This window comes from Carcharhinus amblyrhynchos, chromosome 5 (genome assembly GCF_965287045.1).
Source record: "Carcharhinus amblyrhynchos chromosome 5, sCarAmb.v2.hapA, whole genome shotgun sequence".
In the NCBI taxonomy this organism is placed as follows: Eukaryota; Metazoa; Chordata; class Chondrichthyes; order Carcharhiniformes; family Carcharhinidae; genus Carcharhinus; species Carcharhinus amblyrhynchos.
This window is the reverse complement of record NC_137328.1, coordinates 53843156-53863192: the sequence shown is the minus strand read 5'-3', so window position 1 is coordinate 53863192 and position 20037 is coordinate 53843156. Positions and strand designations below refer to the sequence as shown.

Here is a 20037-nt window from a genome sequence, read left to right as displayed (position 1 = left end):
CAAAAGAAAAGTCATTCACTCAGAGTAATTCTACAGCAAAGAATTGTATCATTGGTTTAAGTACAATTGTTTGAAATTTCTAAAAATAAATCCATGTACAGAACAGCAAGCACAAGAGGAAAGGTATAAATTTGAAATCCTTCTCTTTACATTTTTAGTTTCAGATTGTAAAGCCTATCGCAATACAGGGTTTGCCTTACAACATGAGAGAAATAGGTCAGTCTACTGGATAATTGGGTAGGATTTACATCGCATGAGTGAAGACAATCATAAATCAGCAGCAATCCATTTAAGTTAACAATTGGAATGCAAATTGGATGCTGCAGTTCATTTTTATTTTTAAAGTGCATAATGTGTTGCAATTGAACTGGAATATCAGACATAAGGTGCATGGTCTTTCATGTGGTAGTACCAAGTAATTTTTTCCTCAAGAATGTCAATTAAATGCGATTATAAATAACTTGCAACACAGTACCACTAATAGAGAAAAATGTCCGAATCCAGGCTGTAATTCAGGAACTGATATTCCCACAAAATTAAGAAGCAAGCAGTCTTGGCTACTTTACTGTTGTCAGCCAATCAATAGCCAGGAATTTTAACAACAGTCTGGGAAAAGGTTATTTGTATGTACTACAAGTGAATAGTGTATGGTCTTGGGAGACCCAAATGTGAAAATGAATGTTCATATTTTTTAAAATAGTTGTAGGGCTTTGGGGAAAAAGCAAGGGACTGAAACTAATTAGGTAACTCTTTCAAAGTGCTGGTTCAGTTACGATGGATTAAATGGCCCCCTTCTGTGATGTATTATTCAATGATACATAGCACAGAAGGTGGTCATTAGGCCCATCATGCCTGTACCAACTCTGTGAAAGAGCTATCCAGTTACTTGCACTCCCCTGCTCTTTCCCCCCAGCCTGCAAATTTTCCCCTTCAAGTATTCTATTATATAGATAATAAAATATACTCACTTAGGCGCTGCCAGTGTAATGCTTCTCAAAGTCCTTGAGTTTGAAACATTTCCAACACATCAATTGTTAATTCACTGGAAGATAAATCAAGCGCACCATAATTATCTAAAGTTTGTTTCTAATGAAGTGACCTACCAGAAATGAATCTGTGATAATAGCTTCAACTTCCAGTAAAGATGCACATGGATGAGAAATCAAAGTTTCAGTAAGATGGAAAATAGCTTGTTCCAGACTAGGGAAAGAACGCAGCCACAAGCTCATCACTGCAGCCTCAGACAGGAAAATCTTCTTCCTATCAAGGTGGGGGGGAAGAAAGAAAGAAAAACTTCTATTCTTATTTGTATGAGGTTTGAAATTTCAAGGTAAGTTGTAAATGTAACTTCGAAAGATCTACATCATAACAGATCTTCCTCTACCTCTACCCCTGTGAAAATGACCACATCAGGTATAATTTATATTATCTCATGTTCTATTATTAATAAAACACACATCTTTGCCACTAAAAGTAACAAGCATATTGAAGATGGTGGCTTAGTGCAAACTGGAGAGCAGTGCAGACTATACCAACTTTCTTCAAAACATAAAAATTCATATTTTTAGCACAAATTCCAAAAGTCACATTGTTCAGCAAAACTTTGCAAAGATTATAAGTTTATAATGGTGACCATTAATCTGCAACTTGTCTGATAAAGTTCTAATCCAAAAGTACCAAGGTTCAAATTTTTGCATTTCCAAATACTGTATCAGAAAAATACCTATTGTTATGTTTAACTTTCAACATATTAATTTACAAAATAAATCCAGGTGCATGAATAAACATGGACAAAGCTTGTATGACATTCTCCCAGTTTAACATTGAGGAAAGATCAGTGGAAACCCACAGAGATGGCAAAAGAGACATCGTACCTCCCAGGTTTCTCCATAAGTCCCACAGAAGTTATGGGGGAATCTGAACAGGATCTTCACAGAAATCCCAGATAGCAGTTTTATGCACATGAGAACTAGTTTAATGATGGCAGATTCGCCTCAGAATTAAACTCATCACCCCACTCACCAGCCAAATTCAAAGTCAGTGATGGACAGAGGTCTGGTAATCACAGGCAGTAAAAAGTCTGACAACACCAGGTTTAAGTCTAACCAATTTATTTGATAGTAAACTCACAAACTTTTGAGGTTAAGCTCTTCTTCAGCTGAATGGAACTCTCCATTCACCTGAAGAAGAGCTTAACCTCGAAAGCTTGTGAGTTTACTATCAAATAAATCGGTTGGACTTAAAACCTGGTGTTGTCAGACTCTTTACTGTGTTTACCCCAGTCCAACGCCGGCATATCCACATAATCACAGGCAGGCCATATCACTCCCTGCCAACTCAAACTTGAAGAAGCTTCCTCACCCAAACTTAACATTTCTTCTGAAAAGCAAATTGCAGTAATCTCAATAGGCCCAGCTCCAAAAAATCTCCATATCCTTAAACTTAACATTGCCCAACAAGCAATCCAAAGGAGAATTTAAAATAAATTACAATATTTTCTTCTCTATTCCTAACTGATTAGTACTTTATACCAACACCATTCAGCATTAAAGCACATCATCCAACTTAATTACATAACAACACTGCATAATCACAGAAACTACAACTTCCATCTCAATACGTTTCTCAACACAGATCTAAGTAGTTTCACAACCATCGTTAACTGCAATAGCATCAGAGGTCAATCCATATCTGATAACAGAGACAATCATTAGCCAGTAGGTGTTCTTTGCAATTGCTTTTGTTAATTTTTTTTAAAATTTAGAGATAAATCTATAGTCTTCAGTCATGCGCTGCTCTGTGAGATTTAATTATTAAAAAGCTATTTTGCTTCTAATTTCACCAATGTTGGGAGCGCCTAACAGTCTGAATTTGAAGAGAAACTGTGAATTGATAATACATTGCTACATCATACAAACTGAGCCAAAACTATCAGAATTGAAATTAATTTCTTTTAAAAAAATATTTGTAGAAAAACATTAAAAGCAGAGACAGATTACGATCAAAGGATGTAGTTAATGGGAAATTAAATCACTCCTGCACATTGTATGCAACAATAAAAGTGCGATTGCTGACTTAATGAAAGCAAAGCTCAACAAATGTAATTCAATATACATTTTGAGAGAGGCAGATTATAGCCATATTTTTTACAAAATTATCATTTTAGGACAAAAAAAAAATCAATTTTTTTCAGGAAGTGGTGGGGCAGTGGTCTCTGGTCTCCTGTCTTCTACATCTGGGGAGCGATTCTCCCAACCTGCCACGATAATTTCTTAGCACGTGTGGGCCGATTCACAGGATTCATGCAGGCATTCATGCCAAGCGCTGGATATCCAGTGTGGTCGGGACCATGCTGGAAACCGGCAGGAACAGCAGGTAAGTGATTTAAATCTTATTTTAATGTTACTTAAATGTGATTAGTGGGCCCTGGACTAGCATCTCTCACCCTGCCAGTACAATTGTGCTCGGGTACAAACTAGCTCTCCACTTTCGGTGAACTAGCAGGAAATCCCGCTGGAGTGAAAGGGGGCAATTGGGGCCCTCCAGGAGGGTTGAATGGTGGGGTGGGGGTGCCCCCTGGGCAAGGGCATGATTCAGATGATTCTAAGGTATGTTGTTGGAGACTAGTTAACAATAAGTCATTATTAGATGCAGTCTTATAAACTAGGTGTGTTTTTATTGAAATGATTTATCACAGGACTCTGTCCAGCAAAGATAAGTTGATCATTGCATTGCTTAATATTGTGTAGGTTTTGAGGTGCATTAGAGTAGTGTTTTTCCCAATGGGAAAACTGCTATTATATATTCAAAACTGAAGAAAATGATGTTTGTGAACTCTGTGCCATGATCTGAAGTGATTTAGATGTCACAGCTCTTCAAATTTGAAAGAAATAGGTTGGCAATTTTAACTTGGAGGAAAAAAAGCCACCTGCTCCTGGACTGTTCTGATTGATAAGACATCTGGTATAGCTTAGATAAAACATAGCTATCTGATCTTTCAGTTTTAATATTCTTCATTGTCTAGGGCTGTAATGGTTTGTTATGACAGATGAGTCCATTATGAATGCTTGGATGAGTTTCAAAAGCTCCAGCATCACTTATCTCAGCATGAGTTGTATTCATAGTTTGATTGTGTTTTAATAGGTTATTAAATCTGTCTTTGATGTGGTCACTAAATAGCTTGTTTTCACAAGTGAATTAGCTCAAATGGATTTACATTTCTTTCATTAGGTGAAAATTATTTTAAAATATGAATGGGTGTGCTTTTCAGTAATAGCTCTATTTAGCTTATTAGAGATTTACTCATTTATGTCCAGATAAATGATGTCCCATTAAAAGAATTCCTATTGCCACTACATTGCTCGAGGATTGTACAGAATGTATATGGAGGATACATGAGGGATCTGGAAGGAAGAGTGAGGATATGAAGGTGCGTGTGTGTGCGTGTGTATGGAGGGAGAAAAGGGAATGAGGGGACATGGAGAAAACATGAGAAATATGAGAAGATATGGAGGGAACATGGGGAGTATCGGGGGCATGGAGGGCGGGTGAAGCGTGGTGAGAGTGGTGAAGGTGAGGGGGCATAAAAACTATTTTGAAGAGCAGGGCTGATGTGCCAGAGAACCAATGTGGGCTTTCTAACCAGCTCATCTCAGCACCCACACTCCTCTGACATGGCCTCGGGAGTCTACAAACCTGAACCCTATGAGCTCACAGCTCCAGATGAAAATATGACAAGTATTTGCAGGTAGGCTCAGGTCTCAAAAGTCAGCATTTCCTGCACAAAACATGAAAATCCAGATCTTCATCCCTGGTTCAATACTGGAAAACTACTGCAAAGTATTTGGACATGGGAATTGATAAAGACCTATACCCTGATTGTCCCACACTAATGTCCCTGAAAAATACACATCTTATTAGTACTACACTTCCCACCCGCAAATCAGAAATCCTGAGACCTTTCCAACAATAATTAAATCCATTGGTTGGAAACTTCCCAAAATCTAGCAAAGTGTCAAGTTCAGATTGAAACCAATGTACATCTTTCTGGAAACACAGCCCAGTTTCCACTCCAGATTTTCTGGCACTCAAGTGCACAGAGAATCTGAGGGTATGGTTTATGCCGTCACTTAATCAAGGCAGGGCTTGAGGGAGTCGGCAAGGCTGGCCGACAGATTTTGAGCATCATCTTTAAATGGTCCCCGATATGCACAAAATGTAAATCCCCCTCCCCCATAAACGCAGAGGAAACACCCCCCCCCCGCCCCACCAAGCATTGGGACCAGTCCACCCCCACCATACAACAAGCATGGGGCATTCCCCTCAGTCATCAGCAACCCCCCTCCCCCACAGACATCTGCCTCTCCCACCCCCAGGCATTGCCCTTCCTTTACAGGCATCATCTCTCCCCTCAGAGACATCTGCCTTCCCCTCTTATAGGCATCGGGACACATCATCCAAGGGAGGCAGGGAAAATCACAAACCAAAATCTCTCCAATGCAAATCCCATTTTGAGCCCCTCAAGGTTTAGCAGCCATTATGAGATCTGCACCCAAAATTATCACAGCTATTAGACCGCAGCCCTGTGTTATGCTCATAATAATTTAACCTGAACATAATACTTGCTAACATTTACAAAACACACTTAATCATGCAATAGCATAAACTACACTAAATAACGAGATAATTTACCACTTTCAAATCTACCAAAGACTTCCTTTTATATAGCACATCATTCAGTTGCACCATGTTACCCTTAAGTGTGATCACTGATGTCATGTAAACAACAATAATTGTTACTGGCTCACATATGGCAATCAGCACCAAACAAAATGCACTAGCCATTCATTAAGTCCACACTTGCCCACAGACATCGGTGATATTTTACTCAGAAACTTAGGTTATTACAGAACATGGTATCCTCGTTGCGTTTTTCAAAGTGGGGGCTGGAACCCACAAGATGTTGAAAAATCTTTTCCATTTTCTCTCTTGGTAATTTCTCGCTGCAGCAATGTATGACCATGAGATAAGAATAAACAGCTCAACACATCTTGTATGTACGTGCACTTGGCGCCAATTTTCATCCCCTTTCTAGTAAGCTGATTGTAGATCATTTTGTTACTCAAAAGAGGTGGCCAGATAGATGAGTACCTGATAAATCTATTGGCTAGGATCTCACATTTGAATCTGTCAGAAAGAGCGTTAGCTGCTCTGCCACATCCACAAAAGGACAGAGCCGTACTCGCGTGAGCCACAGGCAGTACTCGCGTGAGCCACATTGGCAAAGCACAATTAGCTTCTTGGTAGCTTATTGCATAGCTAAAGAGAAAATGCCCCACACTGTTGCAGAGAAAGTAATTCTCCAAGCTGCATTAAACATGGTTCACACAGTCTTTGATAAAAAGTCAGCTGAAAACATGAAATGCATCCCATTTAGTGATAATGCAGTGGCTTGTTAAATTTGCAATATTGCTGAGAATTTAGAAGTACAGCTTATTTCTCAGTTAAAGTTAGGAGATTTCGCAATACAATTGGAAGGAAATAAGTATATTACAGATTGTGTAACCTTGTTAGTTTACATTGTTGAAGATTTATTGTGCTATTTGACATTACCAACCAATATGACTGGCACACAGATCTTTGAAGCATTGAATAGTTATGTGTTTGTAAATTGTGGACTTGACTGGGTTAATAGCAAAGGAACAAACGATGGGGCAGCCAACGTTTTTGGGTAAAACATCTGACTTATAATAAGATTCAGGAAGCTGTTCAGGCCACTGTCTAGGATCATTACTTCATTCACTGCAAGGCACTGGCATCAAGAGAAATCCCATCTGATCTTAAAGTAATGTTGAAAGGAACTGTGAAAGTCGTGAACTTTATTAAACACAAAAGACTTAGCACCAGGCTTTTTGAGACTGTGTTCTGAAATTGGGGCTGAGCACATGCAATTATTGTTCCACAGAGATACGTTGGCTGTCAAGAGCTTGGCAGAGTTTATGAACTGAGGTATGAAATCCAAACTTTCATCCTTGAGAAATCGTTCCCTTCGGCTGATTCATTTGGTGATGAAAGTTGAAGGCTAACTCTGTCTTACCTTGCAGACATCTTTTTGATTCTAAACAAACTGAAACTAAAATTGCAAGGAAAAGATGATTATTGTTTTTGGCACTGGGAACAAGTAGATACTTTTCAAAATTCATTGAAAGTTTGACAAGTGCAACTGAAAAGCCTCAACTATGTTCCCCACAATGCTATGGCACAAAGAAAACAATGTTATTAAGGGAACTGTCAAAAGACTGATAAGCCTTATTCAGGCACATCTGGCTGCGCAGATGTACAGTGTGTGCCTCTGCTTTCTAGAAGAGAAGTTTCAGATGCTGAAAGAAAAGAGATGGGCGAAAAAATCCCTTTGAGTTTGAGAGCTCAGAGTCGTTAATTTACAGCTGACTCCAAATGAGGAGATTGAGCTGCTGCACCTGACCTGTGATAGCACATTAAAAACACACCTTAAATCCATGAGATAGTCATCCTTCTGGATTAGCATCTCCCAGGAGTATCCAATGCTCAGTAAAATTAGCATTTTGTCACTATGGTCCTTTATGACGATCTACGCGTGAGGTAGGATTTTCCATTCTCACAAAGGTGAAGACAGTATAAAGGAATTGGCTAAACTCTGCACCTGATGCACACGGTGCTCTCACCCTGTCAACCAGATTGGAGTGAAAACATGAGGACCAAGCAGGCTTAACCGTTACATCAGGTAGTAAACGAGCATGGTATGGGTTGCTAGGGACGGTTTTGGTAAGAGTGGGTCGCCAGAAAGAATGTTTGCAAAACTCTGATCTGCAGGGAACCTGAGACTGTGTGAAGATGGCAAACAAAGTGTGTCTTCTCAATCAATCACATTGAGATATTTTAAGAAAAACAGTATGTGAAGCAGGAAATGAATGTTAACATGTTTAATCTGAAATCAAATCATGCATAGAAAGCTAAGTAAAGAGAGGGGTAGAAAGACGAGATCGAGAGAAAGATGTATAAAAAAAAGACTATAAGAAATAGGAGAAGGAATAGGCCATTCATTGCCTCTAGCCTGCTCTGCTGTTCTATAAGATTGTGGTTAATCTAATTGTGGCTTTAACTCCACTTTCAAAGAACAAAGAAATTACAGCACAGGAACAGGTCCTTCACCCCTCCAAGCTTGCACTGATCATGTTCCCATACCCTTCTAGGAACCATAAGTCACTACCATATCCGCTTCCACTACCTCCCCCAGCAGCGAGTTCCAGGTACTCACCTCTCGTGTAAAAAATCTGCTTCGAAAATCTCCAATAAACCTTGTCCCTCGCACCTTAAACCTGTGCCCCCAGTAATTGATTCTTCCACCCTGGGAAGAAGCTTCTGACTATCCACTTTGTCCATGCTTCTCATAAGCTTGTCGACCTCTGTCAGGTTGCCCTGCAACCTCCGTCACTCCAGTAAGAACAAACCAAGTTTCTCCAATCTCTTCTCATAGCTAATGCCCTCCATATCAGGCAACATCCTGGTAAATCTTTTCTGAACCCTCTCCAAAGCTTCCACATCCTTCTGGTAGTTTGGCGATCAGAATTGAACACTATATTCCAAGTACAGCCTAACCAAGGTTCTATAAAGCTGCAACATGACTTGCCGATTTTTGAACTCAGTGCCCTGGCCATTGAAGGCAAGCATGCCACATGCCTTCTTGACTACCTTCTCCACCTGCATTGTCACTTTTAGTGACACCTAGATCCCTTTGCCTATCAATACTCTTAAGAGTTCTGCCATTTACTGTATATTTCCTATTTCTATTAGACCTTCCAAAATGCATTACCTCACATTTGTCCAGATTAAGCTCCATCTGCCATCTCTCCGCCCAAGAATCCAACTGATCTATATCCTGCTGTATCCACTGATGGTCCTCATTGCTATCTGCAAGTCCACCAACCTTTGTGTCATCCGAATTCCTCCAAATCATTTACATATATGTTACAAACAGCAAAGGTCCCAGCACTGATCTCTGAGGAAGGCCACTTGTCACAGCCTTCCATTCAGAAACACACCTTTCCTCTGCCACCCTCTGTCATCTTTGATTGAGCCAGTTTTGTATCCACCTTGCCAGCTCATCTCCGATCCTATGCAACTTAACCTTCTGCACCAGTCTGCCATGCGGGATCTTGTGGACAACGTCCACTGCCTTACCCTCATCAATCATCGTCACTTCTTCGAAAAACTCGATCAACTTAGTGAGACATGACCTCCCCTTCACAAAACCATGTTGCCTTTCACTAATACGTCCACTTATTTTCAAGTGGGAATAAATCCTAACTCGAAGAATCTTCTCCAATAATTTCCCTACCATTGATATAAGGCTCACCGGCCTATAATTACCTGGATTGTTCTTGCTGCCCTTTTTAAACAAAGGAACAACGTTGGCTATTCGCCAATCCTCTGGGATCTTCACTGTAGCCAGTGAAGATACAAAGATTTCTCTTAAGGCCCCAACAATTCCTCCCTTGTCTCTCTCAGTATTCCCTGGGGACTTGTCTACCTTAGTATTTCTCAAGAACCCCAATACCACCTCCTTTTTGATCTCAACATGACTCAAACCTTTCCCAGACTCATCATCCACCAAGTCCTTCTCTTTGGCGAACACTGACACAAAGTACCCATTTAATAACTTGCCCATTTCCTCTGGCTCCACACAAAGATTCACTCCTTTGTCCTTGAGTGGGCCAACCCTTTCCCTGGCTACCCTCTTGCTCTTTATATATGTATAAAAAGCCTTGGGATTTTCCTTAATCCTGCTGGCCAATGCTTTTTCATGACCCCTTTTAGCCCTTCTTACTCATTGCTTAAGTTTCTTTCTACTTTTCTTGTATTTCACACTTGCTTTGAGCAGTCCCAACCTCTTAGCTTTGACAAATGTTTCCTTTTTCTCTTTGACTAAACTCACAATATCTCTCATTATCCAAGGTTCCCAAAACTTGCCATACTTACCCTTCATCCTTACAGGAATGTGCTGGTCCTGAATCCCTGTCAACGTGCATTTGAAAGCCTCCCACATGCCAGATGTTGATTTGCTCTCAAACATCTGTCCCCACTCTGCATTCTTCAGTTCCTGCCTAATTTTGTCATTAGCCTTCCCCCAATTTAGCAGCTTAACTTCAGGATTACAATTATCTTTTTCCATCAGTGCCTTAAAGCTTACTGAATTGTGGGCACTGTTCACAAACTGCTCCCCTACTGAAACATCGGCAACTTGGCTGGGCTCATTCCCCAATACCAGGTCCAGTATGGCCCCTTCCCTAGTTGGGCTAGCTACAAGCTGTTTCAAGACCACCTGCTGGATGCTACTTACAAACTCTGCTCCATCCATGCCCCAAACAATATAGGGGAAGTTAAAAATCTCCCACATCAACCCTATTACTTTTACACCTTGTCAAAATCTGCCTACATATCTGTTCCTCTCTCTCCCAGTGGCAGTTGCGTGGTCTATAGCATTCCTATTCCTGAGCTCTACCTATATTGCCTCATTGTAAGAGCCCTCCAAGGTGTCCTCCCACAGTATAACTGTGATATTCTCCTTAACCAATAGTGCAACTCCCCCAACCCTTTTACATCCCCTCTAACCTACCTGAACCATCTGTATCCTGGAATGTTAAGCTGCCAATCCTGTCCTTCCCTTAACCAAGTCTCTGTAATGGCAACAGCATTATCGTTCCTAGTACTAATCCAAGCTCTAAGTTCATCTGCCTTATCTGTTACACTTCTCGCATTGAAACAATTGCACTTCAGTCCATCAGACCCTTTCTGATTAGCAACCCCAACCTGCCTGCTCTTTCTCTGAGTCTTACTGGCCATACTCTCGAGTTCCCCTTCAGCTAATTCACCTTCACTTTAGTTGCCAAACTAGTTTAAATCCTCCTGTGTGACACTAGCAAACCTCCCAGCCAGGATACTTATGCCCTTCCAGTTTAGGTACAACCCATCCTTCTTGTACAGGTCCCATCTGCCCTAGAAAAGACCCCAATGGTCCAGATATCTGAAACCCTCCCTCCTACGCCAGCTGTTTAGCCGCATGTTGAGGTGCGCCATCTTCCTATTCCTAGCCTCACTAGCACATGGCACACGGGTCTGACTCCATAAAGATAGGAAGAAAAAATTAAAAATGTATCTTAGTGTTTAATTTCCAACAATTAAAATTTAAAGCAACGTGACCCAACATTTTAAGTAAATTTTCAGTGTCAGACAGCACAATCTTCTAACCCTTCACACTAACAGGATCTTCTAGTCCCACTGACAGCACATCCCCACTTTGTGTTTTCCAGTGGCGTGGAGTGGGATCAGTGGAAAATCTCATTGACAGCAGTGGGATCAGAAGATCCCACCTCCAGTCAATGGCACGCCACCTCTCGCCGCCAAGAAAAATGCTACAGGGAGGCCAGAGAATCCCAGCGAGCGAGATTGTTGTTAAGCCTCATCATGCTGTTAAAAAAATCATGACACACTTCCAGCAAACCAAGCAGGAAAGCATGGGAATTCAGACAGTAACTTCCTGATTTCCATGTTTAACTGTGCATGCTTTCTGATTTACTTTTTAATAATGGTTAATGCTAACAGCCTCCCCATTATCCTTACCTTAAAATCTGAGCCAACTGTCTTTTAAAATAAGACCATCCTAAGGTGCATCACCAATCACAGAAACAAAATACTCAGGAAGGGAAAGTTTAAGAAGGGTTATTGAAAACTAAATGGAAGTGAAGAGGTGAAGGATTAACACATCGCCAGAGCAAGAGGATCAAAGTTTGAAAGAGTATTTCAGAATTGATGACATTGCAGCAACTGAGTAGGCTAAAGACAACATCTTTAAATGCACAGGAGGATAGCGAACCTATTTCAGGAATGATGAATGAGGTCTTTATGTGGGAAAGAATACAGGCAATGAGTTTTGGACTAATTGAGTTCATGAAGGTTCAAGAATAGAAGGCCAAGAGGCACAATATTCAAATTATCAAGTCTGTAGGTGGCACAGTCACATGCAAGGGTTCCAGCAATGGAATGGTTGAGATTGGAATGAACATGAGTGATGTTGCACAGATAATAAGCTTCAATGTTTAGGATATGCCATTTAAAGGTCAGTTCAATGGACAAAGCTGTACGTAGTGAGTAATCAGAGGAATGGAATGGCACAAAGTTGAGTTTGCAGGGGATACTGTTACGACCCCAGATGACGTGGCTATTGGACAGTCAAGTCCGAGAATGGATCCCTGCCTTGCTAGGCTGTAACTTTTATTTTTTGTTTCAGGACATGGATGAACAGAGCCAAACTGCCAATTAACTTTTAACAGAAGACTAAAACATTTATTAAACATGAAAAGACTGATTGTCATACAATACTCCTTATCCCCACCTGTATCTTCAAATATGTAGACAGATTTGTATGGCGAACACAAGTTACAAAATATATCTTGTACTATAATGTCCTTGTTTAGTTCACAGGCCCTTGCAAACCAACATGCCAACTGTGGTCAGACAAACTCCCCTCTGAAACCAAATGGCAGATGACACCCAATACAACATCTTTAGATTTCTCATCAAATCCTCCCAGATGTTTATCACACTGTGAACCAACTGGTCTCAGTGGAACTCTGATTCCCACGAGTGTTTCCAAACTCCACTTTTGAAAAACATGCCTTCTCCCAAAAAGAAAGCTCTCTCTCAGATGCTTCACCAAGGATCCATTTCCAGACTCAATCTTTCCTTTCAGTATTCCCCTGCCTTGGATTACCACATGCATTCAAGCTTCTACACAATCTCTCAGGTATCCAGCCATGCCAGCAGAACACTACTGCTTCACAGGTAATAAGGTATCACCAACAGTAGGATTATTTCAGCTATCTGGCTTCTCGTTAGCCAAATTTCACCAAGTATATCCCCTTCAGCTCTATCTTTGATTGGGAGCCTCCCTCTGCCCCTTTCCTTAACAGTACCGTGCTCAGATTCCAGTTCCTATTGTCCCTTTGACTTCAGTTTTCTTGGAACTTGTCTTCATTCTCTAGTTTCTAGAACTCTGTCTTTGTTCGCTTCTGGGTCTTGCTTGCTGCCCATTGTCCAACCTCTCTGCTGGCAATTTCTTTGAGAGCTTCTTCTCTGGTACAGAAGGACTGGGTCCCCAGTTGCTAATCAACAGTCTAGTCTTTCCTTAAACTCTATGAATTACCTTTGTTTGAGATAAGCTAGCTGCAATTTGAAAATTTTCTTACACAGAAACACAAAATTAAGCTTACTTAAAGCTAAACTACTTTTCTAATGTCCATGCATAGGGCTAACGGTAGGACTCTGAATAGTGTGGATGAACAGAGGGATCTAGGTGTATGTGTACATAGATCCCTGAAAGTTGGGAATCAAGTAGATAGGGTTGTTAGGAAGGCATACGGTGTCTTGGCGTTTATTGGTAGGGGGATTGAATTTAGGAGCCGCAGCGTCATGTTGCAACTGTACAAAACTCTTGTGCGGCCGCACTTGGAGTATTGTGTGCAGTTCTGGTCCCCACATTATAGGAAGGATGTGGAGGCTTTGGAGAGGGTGCAGAGGAGGTTTACCAGGATGTTGCCTGGTATGGAGGGGAGGTACTATGGAGGAGAGACTGAGGGATTTGAGGTTGCTTTCGTTAGAAAGAAGGCAGCTAAGAGGGGACCTTATTGAAACATATAAGATGATTAGAGGTTTAGATAGGGTGGACAGTGATAGCCTTTTTCCTCGGATGGAGAAAGCTAGCACGAGGGGGCATAGCTTTAAATTAAGGGGTGGTAGTTATAGGACGGATGTCAGGGGTAAGTTCTTTACCCAGAGGGTGGTGAGGGATTGGAATGCCCTGCCTGCTGCAGTTGTAAATGCGCCTAGTTTGGGGGCGTTTAAGAGATCCGTGGATAGGTTTATGGATGGAAAGGGTTTGGTTTAGGTTAGGGTCATTGCTTTTTAACTGGTCAGCGCAACATCGTGGGCCGAAGGGCCTGTTCTGCGCTGTAATGTTCTATGTTCTATGCATGCAAATACAGATGACTTATAACTACCTCTGTTCCTGACCACGTATTATATTTCTAAGTACAGAAACATCATATTCCTGAGAATGAGCAAACTGTGAGAAAACAAATCATTGTTAAATAGGAAAACTCAAACGTGGCAGCAGGCTGTGCTGGAAGACGTGAGATTACTTCACTTGTAAAGATTACAGTCCAATTAGTTCCTTTTTCAGATTTTTAAACAAAAATATTTGGTTTGGCACACACACTGGCATTATAGGTTCTACAGTGCTGTCTTTGGAAGCTATACAAAAGGATTGCTCTACCAAGCAGTACTTTATACAGAATTTGCTTTACATGATATGCTGGTGGGCAAGGAACCTATAAATGATGTACTCCATTTCATAGGACCTAACTTACTGTTATCGTAAGAGGCAAAGCTTACAAAAATAGAAGAGGTATAATTTAATACCAACTTTCATGAGTTACTGTAAATTATATTTAGCTAACAAAGTGTTGATACAATATATTTTCCTCTGCACGCCCATTTGTATCCACATCAGTGCCGGACCTTAAAAAAATAGTTACTTAAAGGTAACAAAATTTATTAGAGGTAAACAAAAGCTGCAATAATTTCTTTTTCCCTCCTCTTTCTGCCAATTTTCACATCTCTTGTGGGTATTCAATATGGGTACAGTTGTTTAGTGTCAACCATCACCCCATAATTTATTCAAGTAATATGTAATCACATCTAGGTCTTGACTATGAATGTTAGAACGCAGCATTACGAAGTAATTCAACCCATTGCCCCATCTGCAAGTCTAGCAGAATTCTAAGATTATAATGGGAATCCTGACCAATTTTTACTTGCCAAACTTAAAGATACTAACGCCAACAATAGTGCCCACGGGGCTGATGATGATGATGATAACAGTGTCTGAGATAGTTGGAGGTTGGGGCGGGGGGGGTGAAGAGAGAGTCTCAATTTAAATTCACTGAGTAATGCAGCAAGTGTAGCTGGGAGTTAAGAGACAACAGCAACATATAACTGACAAGACACTCACTTATTTTTCCAAAAGCAAAATACTGCAGATGCTGAAGATTTTGAAACAAAAACAGAAACTACTGGGAAACATTCAGCAGGTCTAGCAACATCTCTGGGGATATAACATTTAAGGTCTGTGAAGATACAAAAGCCTGAGTTCATGTACCAACCAACTCAAGAACAGCTTCTTCCCTGCTGCCATTACTTCTGAATGGACCTACCAAATATTAAGCTGATCTTTCTCTACACCCTAGCTATGACTGTAACCATTCTGCAAACCCTCCTTTCCTTCGCCCCTCCCCTATATACTCTATGAACGGTATGTTTTGTCTGTAAACACAAGAAACATTACTTTTCACTGTACCCCAATACATGTGACAATACTAAATCAAATCAGTTTTTTCTGATGGAGGAGTGCAGTGAGCTCCGGGATCTTGAGGTTTAACATGTGGTTTTATCTAAAGGTTTCTTTTCTTTGCTGCATTCTTTTTCTGCGACACTCTTTGTAAGTTTTACTCAGAATTTGTCGCTCTGTCTGCTGCAGCCCATTTTCCATTAGAGTTTTATACTGATTACCTTTCACTTTTTCTTATGCCAGGAATTGTGCTGCCTTATGGTGGGAAACAGAGCTGACTTCACATAACTAGGAGAAGGTGCTAAAGGGAGACAATGAGGCACTGGAGGATCTAAGCCTCAGTTACATCTACATCCAGCTGAAATTATTTATAAATTCTGAAATAGAAGAATTTGGGGTTCTAGGAAGCTGCAGAGTTTGTCACGCCAGATGTGTTGGAAATGAAGAAAAAATGTCTGGATCTTGGAATTTGCAACCATGCAGACAAAGTAACATGCAGATGACGAAAGAAGCCGAGCTTTGCAAGCTCAGCACTGCAGAAAAATTGCAACAATTTTCTCAACATGAATAGGCCTCCAATGAAAAAGACATCATTCAAATCACTCCACGATCCAAAAGAAAATTTTATGAATAAGTCCAATTATGTTAAATGTGTTTTTGTTAACCATATTATAAACCTCTCCTCTGTTTGATGACTGGAGTGGAGGAGGGGTGAACGTCTATAGATTTAAAAAATTCCATATTTTCTGAGAGACTAGGTAGGTTGGATTTCAGATCTGATCAACTTCCAGGTCACATAGCTACAGGTGAGTCTAGATAGCTGCAAGATGGCTGCTTATCATTTTATTATATTTCATCCAGTTTAAAAGTCCAAAATTATAGTGTGTTATTGTGATGTATTTACGGACTGCAGATAAACATGCTGCTGAATCTCCAATGGTACTACTCATCTGAAATTAGACCAGTGTTGGCAAATCTTCCAGCCAGCGAGGGATGGAGTCAATAACTACGGAAAAAAGTGTTTGGGCTTCAGCTCTCCCAGTGTTTAATTGAAATTTCTGCTCATCCAGTACTGGATATCAGGTTAGCGGTCAGATAATCTAGCAATAGTGGAGTAGTCAAAAGAGGTGGTGGTGAGATACAGCTGGTTTTCATCATGTTTATAGGTGAAAAGTAACACTATGTCTTCAGATGATGTCAATTAGGGATAACATGCAGATGTGAAATAGGAGGGGGCCATGGATAGACGCTTTGGTGGGGAGCCACTATTAAGAATGGCCCACAACCCAAGGTAATGATGCAAAAGCAGGAAGAGAAGGCGCTGTAAGTGAATCTCCAGCTACGAATAGAGAGATAAGAATGGAACCATAGACAGCAATCCTATTGAGCTGGATGACAGTGGAGAGGCAGTGGATGAGGAGAATGTGGTCAATCATGTCGAAGGCTGCAAACAGATGGAGAAGGACAAGAAGGAAATGTTTACCTTTGTCATAGTCACACTGGATATAATGTGACTTTGGTAAGAACTTTTCCTGTACCGTGGCAGTGGCATCCCAAGGCCTTGTTCATCGCGGTCAGGGACATCGATCAGGCCAAGCTCAACAGAGTCCTACCAAGATACCACCAACATGTCTCCTATTCCATCAAACATTCCAGACCACTGCTGTATAAATATCAAACACGCCTACCACTCTATCACTCACCCACAGTTTGGTAAATCAGAACACGAGGCTGTGTTGCTGCTCCCAGCTTACAAGGAAAAACTGAAATGGGAGAATCCGTTAAAGAAACCCATGCAACATTGGTCCGAGGAATCGGATGATCTCCTATGGGACTGCTTTGAGTCAGTAGACTGGTCAGTTTTTAATAACTCAACAGTCAATCTGAAGGAGTACACCAATATAGTAACTGACTTCATTAGTGAGCAGGTAGAAGACTGTATGCCAAAGAAACAAATCTGTGTGGTTCCCATCTGGAAACCATGGATGAACAGGAATATCCACTGCTTCCTGAAGTGCAAGTCTCAGGCATTCAAGTCAGGCAACACTGACCTATACAAGAAATCCAGATATGATCCATGGAGATCCATCAGAGATGCCAAAAGCTGTATCAGACCAAGCTAGAGTCCTAGGTTAGCCACACGGTCTCCCACCGCCTATGGCAAGGTCTGCAAGATATAACAGGCTACAAAATGAAGGCATGTAAAATCACCGGCACTAATGCACCTCTCCCTGAAGAGGTCAATGCATTCTATGTCCATTTTGAGCAAGAGGTCAGCGAGAGCAAGCCCTCCAACCCGGAAACCTCGGACAAACCCATATCCGAAGTCACCATCCCAGACGTCAGAGCAGTCTTCTCAAAAGTCAACCCATGGAAAGTGACTGGCCTGGATGGTCACCCAGATGAGCCCTCAGATCCTGCATAGACCAGCTGGCAGGGGTATTCACAGACATCTTCAACCTCTCTTTACAATAATCTGACGTCAATACTTGCTTCATCATCCCGGTACCAAAGAAAAGCCTGGTAATGTGCCTTGATGACTATCATCCAGTGGCTCTGACATCCATCATTATGAAGTGCTTCAAAAGATTAATCATGGCACAAATCAATTCTGGCCTCTCAGATTACCTGGATCCATTACAGTTCGCCTACTACCATAACACAACAGATGCCATCTCCTTGGCTCTACAGTCAACTCTTGGAACACTTCGATAACAAAGACACCTATGTCAAACTCCTATTTATTGACTACAGCTCAGCCATCAACACCATTATTCATATGAAGCTCATCTCCAAACTCCATGGCTTGGCTCCTCCCTCTGCAACTGGATCCTAGACTTCCTAACCCACAGACTGTAATCAGTAAGGATAAGCAACAACACCTCCTCCATGATCATCCTCAATACCAGTGCACCACAAGACTGTGTCCTCAGCCCTTTATTATACTCCTTATGCACCTATGACTGTGTGGACAAATTCCTCTCAAACTCAATTTTTAATTTTGCTGATGACACCACCATAGTGGATCAGATCTCAAACAATGACGAGACAGAATACAGGAAAGAGATAGAGAATCTGGTGAACTGGACATGACGATTATAATCTCTCACTCAATGTTAACAAAATGATGGCGACTGCCATCAATTTCAGGAAGCGGAGTGGAGGACATGCCCTTGTCTACATTAATGTGGACGAAGTGGAAATGGTCGAGAGCTTCAAGTTTCTAGGTGTCCAGATCACCAACAACCTGTCCTGGTCCCTCCGTACCATGCTGTAGGTAAGAAAGCCCACAACATCTCCACTTTCTCAGAAGACTAAGGAAATTTGGCATATTAGCTACGAATCTCACCAACTTTTACAGATGCACTATAGAAAGTATTCTTTCTGGTTGTATCAAAGCTTGGTATGGCTCCTGCTCTCTCCAAGACTGAAAAAACGACAGTGTCACGAATGATGCCCAGTTCATCACGCAAACCAGCCTCCCATCCATTGACACTGTCTACACTTTTCACTGTCTCGGCAAAGCAACCAGCATAAATGACGGACCTCACGCACCCCAGACATACTCTCTTACATCTTCTTCCGTCGGGAAAACGATACAAAAGTCTGAGGACACATACCAAATGACTCAAGAACAGCTTCTTCCCTGCTGCCATCAGACTTTTGAGTGGACCTACTTTGCACTAATTTGATCTTTCTCTACAACCTAGCTATGATTGTAACACTACATTCTGCACTCTTTCCTTTCCTTCTTTATATACAGTATGCTTTGTCTGTATAGTGTGCAAGAAACAATACTTTTTACTGTATACTAATTTGTGATGTGTGATTAGTAATCACACATACTAATACATGTGACAATAATAAATCAAAAAACACTTGACTGGAATTTTAAACACAGAGTTTGGGGGAAGATGGGAACAGATTTAGGAGGTGACAACATATCCAAGGGCTTCATTGGAAAGGGAGGCTGAAGATGGGAGATGGTTGGATCACTGAACCCTGTGGCCTGCTCTGTGACTCCACTAGCATGGGGCATGAAAACGTCCTTAAAGTATCTATAGTGCTCAGATCCAACATGTTTCTTACACACTAGGCTCACTATGCTGAGTTCTTAAGTAAATTGTACTTAAATTGTACCAAATTGTAAATGGAATGTCCATTACACTGCAAGTGTATGGCTTCTATTTGAAAGAACATTTCAGGAGAAAGAACTTAGACTACAGCATACTCTCTCCTTCCAATATAACCCTGAGATTCAATGAAAAGAGATGTTGTGCATTCACGGATTTTTTAAAAAATGTAACATTATACAGGTTTCCAGCAGTCCATTCCAACTCCATGGCATTCACGGTTCATTTTAGCACAGGAACTTGCTGCATAGAGCAGCATTCCCAACATCTTTATGATGGACACTGCAAGAGCCCTTTTGTGTTTGATAACAACTAGAGTATTATACCACGTCACTCACTTACTAAAGTGGAGTCATTTTAATAGGATAGAGGTGGAGAGGCTCTTCCCGCTCAGAAAGGACAGTAGGACTAGGGGGCACAGCCTCAAGATAAAGGGGGGGCGGTTTAGAACAGAGTTGAGGA

General features: G+C 41.1%; 2 protein-coding genes across 2 annotated transcripts in view; one reads left to right on the top strand and one right to left on the bottom strand.

Annotated features, from left to right (window-relative positions):
* The window catches only part of fancc (FA complementation group C), a 158973-nt gene that overhangs the window by 46884 nt on the left and 92052 nt on the right, over window positions 1-20037 (bottom strand). The window contains exon 8 of the mRNA XM_080188801.1: window positions 1104-1260. Coding sequence (XP_080044927.1) covers window positions 1104-1260 — 157 coding nt within the window. The remainder of the gene's footprint in view (window positions 1-1103; window positions 1261-20037) is intronic.
* Window positions 1-20037, top strand: part of aopep (aminopeptidase O (putative)) — a 362002-nt gene that overhangs the window by 335398 nt on the left and 6567 nt on the right. The gene's annotated exons all lie outside the window — the stretch shown is intronic.